Genomic DNA, 16,442 nt, shown 5'->3' on the forward strand with positions numbered 1-16,442 from the left:
AGTCTGACACAGGGCTCAATCTCGAGAACCTTGATGGGACTCCATCTCAAGAACCTTAAGATCATGACCTGAGCAGAAATCAAGAGTTGGACGCTTAACCAACTGAGCCACCCAGGCGTAGATATTTTAAAATAGAGAGATAAAGTCTGTACAGTTGTTGGGGCATTTTCTCAGCAGTCCCATTAAAGATGAGGCAAGGTCCTCTCTTAGTAAAGTGGGAGAGTGGATGGACACTGACTGATATGTAGAAAATAACTAGTTTTATAATTTCAATAATCCAACTTGGGAAAAGGAATTGACAAGACAATAAATTTTTAAAAATTACATCTTTAGAGATGCCTGGGTGGCTCAGTCAGTTAAGTATATGACTCCTGAATTCAGCTCAGGTCATGATCTCGAAGCTTGTGAGTTTGAGCTTCTACATCGGGCTCTGCACTGATGGGGTGGAACCTGCTTGGGATTCTGTTTCTCCTTCTCTCTGCCTCTCCTTCACTCATGCTGTCTCTCCTTCCCCCTCTCTCTCAAAATAAATAAATAAACATCAATTTTTTTTAATAAATAAATAAAAATAAAAATTATATCATCAAGTATCACATACCTTAGGAATCCTGAGCTTTGAGCCCTAATATTTCCTAGTTCTTTGGCTCCAGTATATTTCAATGAGGCATTTCCTGGGCACTGCTAAAGCACTTATTTCACTCTGGATTTGTGTTTTCAACCATTTAAAGCTTTCTTCCCTTATGACTGTTTTTTAAATACTAAAAAGGGCCCAGGTAAGGATGAATTATGTTTGTCTCACACCCAATTGTTTCCTTAAAATATAGCATATATTCTGCCCCTTCATTCTAAAGAAATAACCTCCAGGTTTTCAAATGTTTTTATCTATGTGGTAAATCAAGTACCTATGAGTCAACATTGGTTTATTACAACACTTTATTCATAAAACAAACATGTTTTTATTCATTTGAATGATAGAAAAAGAAACATATGAATAACTTACCTAGATTGTAGTCCTCTCATATGGCACAATGCATTCAACTGACCATAATCAATGTACTTAGACATTTTCAACTCTGAAAAAAAAATCAATTAAAAATTTGGGTAATTTTCTATAATCTTAGTAATAAAGATTGTATATAGAGTTTAATTACAAATAGTAAAAGAATTCATCAACCATGGAAGTGAAGTATTATCAGTCTTTGATATATAAGCAGCATTGAATAAGGTGATTAAAACAAAGAAAGAATGTAATGGTTTTCACTGATGTCAAATCTGGTTTGACATTGTTTGTTTATTTTTCTGGAGTTTATAGGTGTCATATATGTTTCTCCTCTATAAGTAAGCCTCTCAGAATCCCCATCCCATACCTTGAGAATGTGAACTGACAATGACATGACAATTCAAAGAGTTTTCCTGAGGTCCCTGACACTGTCTCTGTCTCTGTCCCTGTGTCTCTCTCTCTCTCTGGAATACTACTAGTTTTTATTCAGTCCTATGCAGGCCCCCATCTTTGGCTAGCCCCATTTCAGAGCACCTTCCAATATCTAGATTCAGTTTGCAATTTCTTCTGAAGTTAATATGTAAGCAAATCACACAATATCCCTTAAGAGCAGAAAGGTAGTCATAGACAAGAAGCAAGCTAATTGTAATTCTCCTTCAGTGCCAGAAATAACTGACATCCTTCAAAGGAGATGAAAAGGAAGATAGAGTATTGAGTGCAATGAGCATCATTAAACTGATGGGCACTCACATCCTACGTCCTCTCCTTTTTCCAGGAGAATGCATGCTGTTAGAAATGCTGCAAAACAGAAAGCAGTAATAAATAAACAGCATGCACATTATGTCTTCCCTTAGGGCAAAGGTATTGAGAAAATCAGCAGCTTAATGCATTTCTAAACTTCTTGAAATGTAACTATTAACCACATTCTAATAAGGAAGAAATGGAATTTGACATGTCCAAATTTATCAATTTTAATTTCAAATTACTGAATCATAAAATTTGACAGTTTTGTTTAAGACTTTTGTGATCTAAAATTAATCATCAATAATATATAGCAGTTTCTAAATATGAAATTTAAGTAAAAGCAATTTAATCAGAAAACTGGCTGCTATCCATATAAATAAATCATTACCATTTAATAAATTTGAAAATACTAATTACATGATTTAGGTATTTTCTTACCTATATTACTCAGTTAAGCCTTAAGAATCAAAAAAATCACCTAATTTCACTTTAGCAACATATAGAATACTTATTTTAAATGAGCCAAGTTATAGCTAGATTTTATCAAAACTACTTTTAAGTATATTCATATTTCTGACATAGAATATTAAATAAAATCTTAATTATAGTAGTTTTTAGACTGATAGATGAAGAAAAGATTTCTATGGGGGCACCTGGGTGGCTCAGTTGGTTAAGCATCTGACTCCTGATTTCAGCTCAGGTCATGATCTGATGATGGTCATGAGACCAAGGCCACATTGGCTCTCCACTGGGTATGGAGCCTACTTCAGATTCTCTCTCTCTCTGCCCTTCCCCTGCTCTCTCTCTCTCTCCCTCAATGGGAAAAAAAAAAAAAGATAGAGACTTCTATGAAGTATTAGTTTAGTCCAGTTTAAAAATCGGATCAGAAATAGCCATGGTGACTGGTATAGACAGGAAAAGGGGGTAATTGCCATAGAGATTTTTTTTTAACGTTTATTTATTTTTGAGACAGAGAAAGACAGAGCATGAACAGGGGAGGGGCAGAGAGAGAGGGAGACACAGAATCTGAAACAGGCTCCAGGCTCTGAGCTGTCAGCACAGAACCCGACGCGGAGCTCGAACTCATGGACCATGAGATCATGACCTGAGCCGAAGTCGGACGCTTAACCAACTGAGCCACCTAGGCGCCCCGCCATAGATTTTTAAAACAGATCAAGGGTTGAGAAATTTTGGCTTAAAAGGGGGATTTTTAAAAGTAAATATTTTCACCTTCAGCTTAAGTACCTTACAAAGAATATCACAGGATGGATATTATAAAACTAAGAATTGCTGATTGGAGGGAAGATGGCGGCGTAGGAGGACGCTGGGTTCACCGCGCGTCCTGATCACTTAGATTCCACCTACACCTGCCTAAATAACCCAGAAAACCGCCAGAGGATTAGCAGAACGGAGTTGCCAGACCCAAGCGCAGGCGAGAGGCCCACGGAAGAGGGTAGAAGGGCGGCGAGGCGGTGTGCGCTCCACGGACTGGCGGGAGGGAGCCGGGGCGGAGGGGCGGCTCGCTGGCCAAGCAGAGTCCCTGAGTCTGGCTGGCAAAAGCGGAGGGGCCTGACAGACTGTGTTCCGACAGCAAGCGCGACTTATGGTCTGGGAGGTCATAAGTTAACAGCTCTGCTCAGAAAGCGGGAAGGCTGGAGGACAAAGGGAGGGAGAGCTGCCGAGCCCCCTGACGACAGAGCTCAGTTTGGTGGGGAACAAAGGCGCTCGCCAGCGCCATCTCCCCTGCCCATCCCCCAGCCAAAATCCCAAAGGTAACCGGTTCCTGCCAGGGAAATTGCTCGCTCCGCGCAAACACCCAACTCTGTGCTTCTGCGGAGCCAAACCTCCGGCAGCGGATCTGACTCCCTCCCGCTGCCACAGGGCCCCTCCTGAAGTGGATCACCTAAGGAGAAGCGAGCTAAACCTACCCCCTGCCGCCGTGCACCTTGCCTACCCACCCCAGCTAATACGCCAGATCCCCAGCATCACAAGCCTGGCAGTGTGCAAGTAGCCCAGACGGGCCACACCATCCCACAGTGAATCCCGCCCCTAGGAGAGGGGAAGAGAAAGCACACACCAGTCTGACTGTGGCCCCAGCGGTGGGCTGGGGGCAGACATCAGGTCGGACAGCGGCCCCGCCCACCAACTCCAGTTATACACCACAGCACAGGGGAAGTGCCCTGCAGGTCCTCACCACACCAGGGACTATCCAAAATGACCAAGCGGAAGAATTCCCCTCAGAAGAATCTCCAGGAAATAACAACAGCTAATGAGCTGATCAAAAAGGATTTAAATAATATAACAGAAAGTGAATTTAGAATAATAGTCATAAAATTAATCGCTGGCCTTGAAAACAGTATACAGGACAGCAGAGAATCTCTTGCTACAGAGATCAAGGGACTAAGGAACAGTCACGAGGAGCTGAAAAACGCTTTAAAGGAAATGCAAAACAAAATGGAAACCACCACGGCTCGGATGGAAGAGGCAGAGGAGAGAATAGGTGAACTAGAAGATAAAGTTATGGAAAAAGAGGAAGCTGAGAAAAAGAGAGATAAAAAAATCCAGGAGTATGAGGGGAAAATTAGAGAACTAAGTGATACACTAAAAAGAAATAATATACGCATAATTGGTATCCCAGAGGAGGAAGAGAGAGGGAAAGGTGCTGAAGGGGTACTTGAAGAAATCATAGCTGAGAACTTCCCTGAACTGGGGAAGGAAAAAGGCATTGAAATCCAAGAGGCACAGAGAACTCCCTTCAGACGTAACTTGAATCGATCTTCTGCACGACATATCATAGTGAAACTGGCAAAATACAAGGATAAAGAGAAAATTCTGAAAGCAGCAAGGGGTAAACGTGCCCTCACATATAAAGGGAGACCTATAAGACACGTGACTGATCTCTCTTTTGAAACTTGGCAGGCCAGAAAGACTTGGCACAAGATTTTCAGCGTGCTAGACAGAAAAAATATGCAGCCGAGAATCCTTTATCCAGCAAGTCTGTCATTTAGAATAGAAGGAGAGATAAAGGTCTTCCCAAACAAACAAAAACTGAAGGAATTTGTCACCACTAAACCAGCCCTACAAGAGATCCTAAGGGGGACCCTGTGAGACAAAGTACCAGAGACATCACTACAAGCATAAAACATACAGACATCACAATGACTCTAAACCCGTATCTTTCTATAATAACACTGAATGTAAATGGATTAAATGCGCCAACCAAAAGACATAGGGTATCAGAATGGATAAAAAAACAAGACCCATCTATTTGCTGTCTACAAGAGACCCATTTTAGACCTGAGGACACCTTTAGATTCAGAGTGAGGGGATGGAGAACTATTTATCATGCTACTGGAAGCCAAAAGAAAGCTGGAGTAGCCATACTTATATCAGACAAACTAGACTTTAAATTAAAGGCTGTAACAAGAGATGAAGAAGGGCATTATATAATAGTTACAGGGTCTATCCATCAGGAAGAGCTAACAATTATAAATGTCTATGCGCCGAATACCGGAGCCCCCAAATATATAAAACAATTACTCATAAACATAAGCAACCTTATTGATAAGAATGTGGTAATTGCAGGGGACTTTAACACCCCACTTACAGAAATGGATAGATCATCTAGACACACGGTCAATAGAGAAACAAGGGCCCTGAATGACACATTGGATCAGATGGACTTGACAGATATATTTAGAACTCTGCATCCCAAAGCAACAGAATATACTTTCTTCTCGAGTGCACATGGAACATTCTCCAAGATAGATCATATACTGGGTCACAAAACAGCCCTTCATAAGTTTACAAGAATTGAAATTATACCATGCATACTTTCAGACCACAATGCTATGAAGCTTGAAATCAACCACAGGAAAAAGTCTGGAAAACCTCCAAAAGCATGGAGGTTAAAGAACACCCTACTAATGAATGAGTGGGTCAACCAGGCAATTAGAGAAGAAATTAAAAAATATATGGAAACAAACGAAAATGAAAATACAACAATCCAAACGCTTTGGGACGCAGCGAAGGCAGTCCTGAGAGGAAAATACATTGCAATCCAGGCCTATCTCAAGAAACAAGAAAAATCCCAAATACAAAATCTAACAGCACACCTAAAGGAAATAGAAGCAGAACAGCAAAGACAGCCTAAACCCAGCAGAAGAAGAGAAATAATAAAGATCAGAGCAGAAATAAACAATATAGAATCTAAAAAAACCGTAGAGCAGATCAATGAAACCAAGAGTTGGTTTTTTGAAAAAATAAACAAAATTGACAAACCTCTAGCCAGGCTTCTCAAAAAGAAAAGGGAGATGACCCAAATAGATAAAATCATGAATGAAAATGGAATTATTACAACCAATCCCTCAGAGATACAAACAATTATCAGGGAATACTATGAAAAATTATATGCCAACAAATTGGACAACCTGGAAGAAATGGACAAATTCCTGAACACCCACACGCTTCCAAAACTCAATCAGGAGGAAATAGAAAGCTTGAACAGACCCATAACCAGCGAAGAAATTGAATCGGTTATCAAAAATCTCCCAACAAATAAGAGTCCAGGACCAGATGGCTTCTCAGGGGAGTTCTACCAGACGTTTAAAGCAGAGATAATACCTATCCTTCTCAAGCTATTCCAAGAAATAGAAAGGGAAGGAAAACTTCCAGACTCATTCTATGAAGCCAGTATTACTTTGATTCCTAAACCAGACAGAGACCCAGTAAAAAAAGAGAACTACAGGCCAATATCCCTGATGAATATGGATGCAAAAATTCTCAATAAGATACTAGCAAATTGAATTCAACAGCATATAAAAAGAATTATTCACCATGATCAAGTGGGATTCACTCCTGGGATGCAGGGCTGGTTCAACATTCGCAAATCAATCAACGTGATACATCACATTAACAAAAAAAAAGAGAAGAACCATATGATCCTGTCAATCGATGCAGAAAAGGCCTTTGACAAAATCCAGCACCCTTTCTTAATAAAAACCCTTGAGAAAGTCGGGATAGAAGGAACATACTTAAAGATCATAAAAGCCATTTATGAAAAGCCCACAGCTAACATCATCCTCAACGGGGAAAAACTGAGAGCTTTTTCCCTGAGATCAGGAACACGACAGGGATGCCCACTCTCACCGCTGTTGTTTAACATAGTGCTGGAAGTTCTAGCATCAGCAATCAGACAACAAAAGGAAATCAAAGGCATCAAAATTGGCAAAGATGAAGTCAAGCTTTCGCTTTTTGCAGATGACATGATATTATACATGGAAAATCCGATAGACTCCACCAAAAGTCTGCTAGAACTGATACATGAATTCAGCAAAGTTGCAGGATACAAAATCAATGTACAGAAATCAGTTGCATTCTTATACACTAACAATGAAGCAACAGAAAGACAAATAAAGAAACTGATCCCATTCACAATTGCACCAAGAAGCATAAAATACCTAGGAATAAATCTAACCAAAGATGTAAAGGATCTGTATGCTGAAAACTATAGAAAGCTTATGAAGGTAATTTAAGAAGATTTAAAGAAATGGAAAGACATTCCCTGCTCATGGATTGGAAAAATAAATATTGTCAAAATGTCAATACTACCCAAAGCTATCTACACATTCAATGCAATCCCAGTCAAAATTGCACCAGCATTCTTCTCAAAACTAGAACAAGCAATCCTAAAATTCATATGGAATCACAAAAGGCCCCAAATAGCCAAAGGAATTTTGAAGAAGAAGACCAAAGCAGGAGGCATCACAATCCCAGACTTTAGCCTCTACTACAAAGCTGTAATCATCAAAACAGCATGGTATTGGCACAAAAACAGACACACAGACCAATGGAATAGAATAGAAACCCCAGAACTAGACCCACAAACGTATGGCCAACTCATCTTTGACAAAGCAGGAAAGAACATCCAATGGAAAAAAGACAGCCTCTTTAACAAATGGTGCTGGGAGAACTGGACAGCAACATGCAGAAGGTTGAAACTAGACCACTTTCTCACACCATTTACAAAAATAAACTCAAAATGGATAAAGGACCTAAATGTGAGACAGGAAACCATCAAAACCTTAGAGGAGAAAGCAGGAAAAGACCTCTCTGACCTCAGCCGTAGCAATCTCTTACTCGACACATCCCCAAAGGCAAGGGAATTAAAAGCAAAAGTGAATTACTGGGACCTTATGAAGATAAAAAGCTTCTGCACAGCAAAGGAAACAACCAACAAAACTAAAAGGCAACCAACGGAATGGGAAAAGATATTTGCAAATGACATATCGGACAAAGAGCTAGTATCTAAAATCTATAAAGAGCTCACCAAACTCCACACCCGAAAAACAAATAACCCAGTGAAGAAATGGGCAGAAAACATGAATAGACACTTCTCTAAAGAAGACATCCAGATGGCCAACAGGCACATGAAAAGATGTTCAGCGTCGCTCCTTATCAGGGAAATACAAATCAAAACCACACTCAGGTATCACCTCACGCCAGTCAGAGTGGCCAAAATGAACAAATCAGGAGATTATAGATGCTGGAGAGGATGTGGAGAAACGGGAACCCTCTTGCACTGTTGGTGGGATTGCAAATTGGTGCAGCCGCTCTGGAAAGCAGTGTGGAGGTTCCTCAGAAAATTAAAAATAGACCTACCCTATGACCCAGCAATAGCACTGCTAGGAATTTATCCAAGGGATACAGGAGTACTGATGCATAGGGGCACTTGTACCCCAATGTTCATAGCAGCACTCTCAACAATAGCCAAATTATGGAAAGAGCCTAAATGTCCATCAACTGATGAATGGATAAAGAAATTGTGGTTTATATACACAATGGAATACTATGTGGCAATGAGAAAAAATGAAATATGGCCTTTTGTAGCAACATGGATGGAACTGGAGAGCGTGATGCTAAGTGAAATAAGCCATACAGAGAAAGACAGATACCATATGGTTTCACTCTTATGTGGATCCTGAGAAACTCAACAGGAACCCATGGGGGAGGGGAAGGAAAAAAAAAAAAAAAGACGTTAGAGTGGGAGAGAGCCAAAGCATAAGAGACTGTTAAAAACTGAGAACAAACTGAGGGTTGATGGGGGGTGGGAGGGAGGGCAGGGTGGGTGATGGGTATTGAGGAGGGCACCTTTTGGGATGAGCACTGGGTGTTGTATGGAAACCAATTTGTCAATAAATTTCATATACATAAAAATAAATAAATAAAATAAAACTAAGAATTGCTAACAAAGAATAGAAAAATGGAGAAATCAGCTGGCCTGAGAAAAGCTACAGCACTTGAGGGTAAGGCTTTGCACTAAACTTGGCACAGCAAGTAAACTCAAAACTACAATAGCCTATATAGTAAGTACTCACAGCCTAGAAGGACACTTCACAATTCATCAAAAAATTTCTTCTTTGCTGATTCTTATTTCCAAGAGGTATTTATCACAAGGGACTTTACAAAAAGGGTTTTGAACAATATAATGGATCTTGTCTTTGAAGCAGTTTTGTGAAAAAGAAAAGGCCAATAGATTTCAACATGAAATTGTAACTTTGCAAACACTGGAAATTGAGCTTTTCAGATGATCAAATCTAATACCAGGATAAAGCCTAAGGAGTTCAGAAGGTACTAGGTTTACATCTGTTTTCCAGTCTTGTTTTCCCTGATGAATATGTCTTAGTTGGGCTTCTCACAGAAGTAGAGTGGGCTTCACCTTATAATGGGGGTAAAATCATGGATTTTGAGCACAGTTTGTTTGAAAGAAGATTAAAAGCTGATATAAAAGGGTGATTACAAAGTAAATTCTAAGCTAGAAACAAAGAACAAGAAATCCATGACGCAATCAAAAAGCCAATTTTCTTTACTGATATAATGCTCAGTATATATTATTGAAATAGAGAAACTAAAATCCAGTGTTTTATCTGAGTGATACATTGGTGATCATTTGTTTTTATGTGTTAATGTCCTTAAGGGGTAGATATGTATTTCCATATTTGTGCAGTATAGTGAGTTATGTAAGCTTATGTGGGGGTTATAAAGATTTGCTAAAAATGGGTCTGGCGAGTGTTAAAATAAAATTAAAAAATTTTTCCCCAATAAACTTTCCCTTAAAAGGTAAATACCCCTTGCAAAAAGCTAAGAAGGAGCAATAAAATAAGTGAAGGCTTAAAAATATGTAAATGCAAAACTACTATATACTAGGAGACTAGACTTATCGGAGTGGCTACTGGGCAACATAAAAGAGATGAACAGCAGAGACAAAGAGAAAATGTGACAATGACCAAGTGGAAATGCCAGAGTATGGCTAGCTAGAAAACAGAAAGCTAGGACTTCTTCAAAAGTACTTGCAGGATACACTCTAATCCAATGATAAGGAGAACTTTGCTTAATGCAATATTCAGAGCACAAAGAAACAGGTCAGCAGCAATAGCAACAGAAACATTAATGGTAAGAATAAATAAAGGATTCATGAGACACTATAAGCATGATAAATTCTTTCTATACACACTTGGATAAGTGATCCAGTTCTACATTTTTACGTTAGTCTAAATGTGTGTAATAATAGGGAATTAAACATACCTACATTGATGGTTAATAGAGTATTTATTTGTTTCCTTTGAACTAATTTTTGTATATAAAACCCATGATATATATGGAATGTAGGGCTGGACAAAGATTCCACATATACTCATTTTTTTTAAGAATTAGATTGTTATGGTGGTAGGATGACAAATGTTAGGTGGCAATCAACACAAAGGCAGTTTGTCTCAGTCACTGAAGAGAAATAGAGGCCAAATCAACTGCACAAGGAATAGTCAATGATACTGTAATAGAGATGTAAATGGACAGATGGTAGCTACACTTGTGGTGAACACAGCATTATGTATAAAGTTGTCAAATCACTAAGTTGTACACCTAAGAAATTATAACTAAACAGGCTATGTTAAGGAAGAAGAGAAAGATAAAATTATGACAAAATTTCCATTAGAAATAGTAAAAATGACAATATTTAAGAAAATATAATCACAGAACATAAAGGCTAACATTAAAATAGAGGAAAAAAAAGAGAAAGTGATAAATGAATATAGAAAGCAGATACCATATGTGGAAATTTTTCCTGAACAAGAAAACATAAATAATGGTATAGGGAAAAAAAATGTTCCCACACATAACATAAGAACATTGTTCTCATATATAAGACCTGAATATGAAGAACTAAATACCATGACCCAGAAAGGGAAAGAGAAAACATAATACATGATTTACAAAGATATCAGATATTCTAGATTCTACTGGTTGAATAAATTAATGTAACTATGTTTTGAAGATAAGCTATTATTTTAGCCCCCAGCCAAAACTCAGTTTGACTTTAATCTTCTCCACAGCAAAGTCCTGACAAACAGTAAGACAAATGAAGGGGGACAGGAAATATAAATATATATATATATATAAAGTGAATTTTATTATTATATATTATATATTATATTATTTATAATTTTTATTACTCATATATTATAATGATATATAAATAATGCAAATATATTATAATATAATATATTATTTATAATATATTTTTATATAATAAATAAAATATATAATTATAATTAAATTATATATATTCATTATAATGTTATATATTATTACTTATAATGAGTTTTATTTTCCAATAAATATAAAATAAATATAAGACCTCAAAGAATATAAAGTATCATAATCCCTCTTTGAAAAATACAATATGATAAACATGCACCTGAAACTTAAATAATATGGACACTATACTAATAAAGGGTAGGTAAATTCTGTAAACCTTAACACAAATAATAGATTCCACATAGATTCTAATGAAAAGGGTATAAAAAGTAATAGTAATAATTTGGAAATTTCAGCAGAGAAGTGAAAGCATAAAATATATTTGTGCAGACCTCCTCACATAGCAGATAATTACTATTTACAACTTAAAGAATATTTTAAAATAATGGGGCCCTGATAATAATATTTGAAAGTGGGGCTCTGGGACACCTCAGTCAGTTAAGCATCCAACTCTTGGATCAGGTCTTGATCTCACAGTTCACGTGTTCAAGCCTGGCATTGGGCTCTGCGTTGACAGCGTGGAGTCAGCTTGAGATTCTCTGTCTCCCTCTATCTCTGCCCTTCCCCTACTCGCACACTATCTCTCTCTCTCAAAATAAATTAAACAATAAACATTAAAGATAATAATAATAATATTTGAAGGTATGAATGCAACTAGTCAAAGACTTAAAAATTAATATTCTTACTAATCAAATCATGATGTGAAGTGGAAAATTTTTCTCACTTTATACTAGGTTGTGAATATTCATTATCTAATGTTGATAAATCAAGAAACAGAGATTTAGGTATGGAATCTATTAAATATTTTTGTGTTCCAAATTATATGGCAGTAAAATTCATAAAGCAAAAATTTCAGGAATAAATGGAGACAAAATAATCTCAATAGTAACTTTCTTTCCTTCTTACCTACAAATGAAGTAAAAAGTAAATTCAAAAGATCTGGGTCTTTGAAGGGAAAAAATAAATGACTGGCTTATCTTAACAAGGAAAATATGTAATAAGTACTCAAGGTCAGAAATGAAATTGGGAATAACTATAAACAACATTATAAAGAAAATCAAGAGTATTTTTAAAGCTATATACCAAAGTAAAAAAAAAAAAAACTTACTGATTTTTCAGAAAAATGCATATTACCTAAATTGACCATAGAAGGGAGAGAAAATTTAAATAAATCAGTTGCCTTGAAAGAAATGGAGAATAATCTTATAGCAGTTTTTCTCTGCCATCCCCCTACATGCACACAAATAAAATATAATCATAGGTTATTTCTACCAAATCTTTATGTAAGAAATAATTCTAGTGCTAGTTAAATGCTTCAGAACACAGAGAAGAAAAGCTTCCAAATTTCTTTGATGAAACAAGCAAAACACTGATACCCAAATGTGACAACTAGAGCATGAAAAAGAAAACCAGAGACTGATTTCTTTTACAAATAAAAATAATTATTATAGGGGCAGCCAGGTGGCTCAGCTGGTTAAGCCTTGGACTCTTGATTTCAGCTCAGGTCATATCTCACAATCTGTGATATCGAGCCCCACATTGGGCTCCATGCTGACAGCACAGAGCCTGCTTGGGATTCTCTCTCTCTCCCTCTCTCTCTCTCTCTGTCACTCCCCTGATCACACAAACACATAATCTCTGTCTCTCTCAAAATAAATAAACAGTTTTAAAAAATGAATATTATCAGTATATGGTGCCCAGAAACATACTAACAGAGTATTATCACACAACAAAGTTCGATTTATCCAAGTAATTCAAAGAAATTTCAATGACAAAATATAACCATATAATTTACAAGTCAGAATTTAAAAAATCATAATCTCCACAGATACAGAATAAATATTCAATAAAACTCAGTATTGTTCTTAAATAATTTAATTTTTAAAAAGCTTCTTTTCTTAACTTGATGAATATATCAAACCAAAAGAAAGAATCATGTTTAATGTTGGAGCTAGAAGCAATAGCATAAGTTGCTATTATGCTTAATAGCATAAGATAAAAATATCCATCAGTACTGCAAATTTTTGGAAGTATCAAACTACACAATTTGATAAAAGAAATACACAAATGATGAAAAGTAGGAAAAAAAGACAAAAACACTGCTTGCAAAATGTTATAATTATACAGGTAGAAAACAGAATGGCATAGACTGTAAACCCATCAGCATAGTCACTAAAACAGTAAAGAAAGTAAACATTCAAAGAAAATACAGTATATATTCAATAGTTCCTTCTTGTCTCTAAACAATTGTGTCTTAAAACAACTGGAATAGTATAAGAAGGTAGGCATCAACGCCAGCTGTAAGTGGGAGGTGAAAGGTAGGATGTCACAACAGCCAAAAACAAGATGTGGAGGGCATCCATGTGTGGGGGCGGGCCTGTGCTGAGTACTGGAGTTCAAGGGGAGTGAGGAGAGCAATATGAAGTGGGAGAGGGAGGGGATCTGTCAGTGCTGAGTGTTAGACCCTTAGTGGGGATAAGATGGCAGTGAATATGGAAGATTAGCTACATAAAGGAAACTGATCAAAGGTATAGTTAATAGGAGTAAAGTTTCTTGCTTCAGAGAAGGGAATTACAAGTATAGAAAGTGAGAACATTAGAATGAAGCCTATAGTGTTGCACTGCAATTGGAATAAATTGGTGTAAACTCATGCTTTTCAATAAATTGATATGCAAATAAACATAAATATAAATTTTTATTCCTAGGATCTTTCCTCTAAGAGGACTTGGGAACAATAACACCCTAACATCAATGAACATACATAGCACCCAGATCTTGACTTCTAAATATAATTCTGCATTAAAATGAACCAGGGCTTGTTGGGAAAATGGCTGATTCTAGGGCTCAGATAGGGAGCAAGAAAATGGTTAGACTAACTTGAAGGCATTTCCAGTGAACTGTGAACAAGCTGGACACCAGACTATATAATGATAATAACTCATCAGGAGCCTTTGAACAAACTAGGAAATTATAATTTTACATTTATTTAATATTTTATGAAAACTGGATATTTCCATACTTTCAAAATACCTCTTCGCAAAATACTTATTAATTAAAAAAGGAAAAAGTAAATTTACTGCAAAGAAGATCTCCATATAACCACCTTAATCAATTGTTTAAAATGAAATCATCCACCCAATAAGAAGGAAAGAGAACACAGTATCACTTCTATGACATTTCTGCCAAAGATATCCTACTTGAATCTAATCATGAGGAAAGATCAGAGAAACCAAACTGAAGTATATTCTACTAAATAACTGATTTGTAATCTCCCAGCAATGAAAGGCAAGGAAAATGGAGAATGTTCCAGACTAAACAGAGAAGACAAGACAATGAAATGCAACATGAGATTTTGAATTGGATCCTTTTACTATAAAAATCATTATCAGAACAATTGGCTAAATTCAAATGGGAGGGGGCTAAGAATTAGATTACAGTAATTTATCTGTGTTAATGTTTTTACTTTGATGGATATATTGTGATTATGTAATAAGTAATTCCTTATTTTTAAAGAAATACATGCTAAAATATTTAAGGCAAATTGAGTGTCAAACGGCTCTGAAAAAATAAGTTTCGTTATATTAAACTTACAAAATTTCCATAAGATTGCACTTTCAAATTTTTTAAATTTTACTTTTAAAAATTTAATAGCTTTTTCATATGATGACTTTTATACTTAGAAAATATAATGAGGAAAAGATATCATTCATAATAGCAAAGGAAAAAAAGATAAAATGCCAGAAATAAATTTTATTGAATGGCATAAAAAAACATTTGCAAAAATTGGAAGTAGGGATGAATTGAATATTGTAAAAAGTTCTTTTTTAAAATATTTATTTATTTATTTTGAGAGAGAGAGAGTGAGAGTAGGGGGGAGGTCAGAAACAGAGCAGAGAGATTCCGAAGAAGGCTCCACGGAGCCCAATGCAGGGCTCAGTCTCACGAACCATGAGATAATGACCTGTCAAGAGCCTGATGCTTAACAGACTGAGCCACTCAGGCACCCCTTACAAGTTCTTAAGTAGGAATATTCAATATCATAAAGACATCAATTCTTCATAAATGAATCTTTAACACATTTCCAAATAAAATACCCACATGTTTATTTGCTGAAAAAGCCCAAATATTTCTAAAGGTCATATAGAAAAACAAACATAAAAGGCTACAAGTCTTTTAAAAAAGAGTAATCAGTGAAGGTTAATCTTACCAGATACAGAAGTATATTATAATGCTTTAGAATTATAACAATTCAATACAAATGCATAAATACACAAGAAATAAGTGGAAAAAGTAAATAATAGTTTCCAGAAATACATCCAGAATGCATATGAAAATTCAGCATATAATAAAAACTGGCATTTCAAATTAGTAAGAAAAAGATAGATTACTCAACAAATAGTGTTAGAATTGATTGGTCATTTGGAAAAACATTAAGTTGTAGCCATACATCACTATTCTAAAGTAAAACTATTGGAAAATAAATTCCAGATGCACCAAATATTTAACAACCTTAATATTAAAAATAAAACTACATAAGTAATAAAAGGAAGCAAGCAAAAATTATTTTTAAATTTTGGCATGAAGAATAGCATTCTAAGAAAGAATCAATAACAGAGGACAAAAACTGTCCAAGCAATCTAAAATATTTGTATAACACAAAAATCATAAACATGAAAAAAATACAAGCTGAGAAAAATACCTGCAAATTACATGCCAAAGGGCTAACTTATTTTATACACAAAGATTTCTTTCAAATAAAAGGAAAAATAAACCTCAATGAATGGGCAAGAGACATATAAGTAGACTGTTCACATAAATACAAATGACCACAAATATATGAAAAGATTCTAAATCTCACTCATAAAGAAATGCAAACTTACAGAGTAAATAAAACTATCTCCAATTAATTTATTGGCAGAATATTTGTTTTATAATGCATGATGTTAGTATAAATACTGTGAAATAGAAACTTGCACATGCTGATGGTAGGAGTAGAAATTAGTACAAACTCTTTGAAGGCAACTTGTTAATAGTTATCAAACTTTAAAATGCACACATCCTTTGGCCTTGCAGTGCTATTAATACACATGCTTGCCAACTCAAG

At 36.0% G+C, this 16,442-nt stretch overlaps 1 protein-coding gene across 1 annotated transcript in view; it reads right to left on the reverse strand.

Moving 5' to 3' along the window:
• CNBD1 (cyclic nucleotide binding domain containing 1) overlaps window positions 1-16,442 on the reverse strand; it is a 397,689-nt gene that overhangs the window by 371,674 nt on the left and 9,573 nt on the right. The window contains exon 2 of the mRNA XM_030304387.1: window positions 1,001-1,073. Coding sequence (XP_030160247.1) covers window positions 1,001-1,073 — 73 coding nt within the window. The remainder of the gene's footprint in view (window positions 1-1,000; window positions 1,074-16,442) is intronic.

This window comes from Lynx canadensis, chromosome F2 (genome assembly GCF_007474595.2).
Source record: "Lynx canadensis isolate LIC74 chromosome F2, mLynCan4.pri.v2, whole genome shotgun sequence".
NCBI lineage: Eukaryota > Metazoa > Chordata > Mammalia > Carnivora > Felidae > Lynx > Lynx canadensis.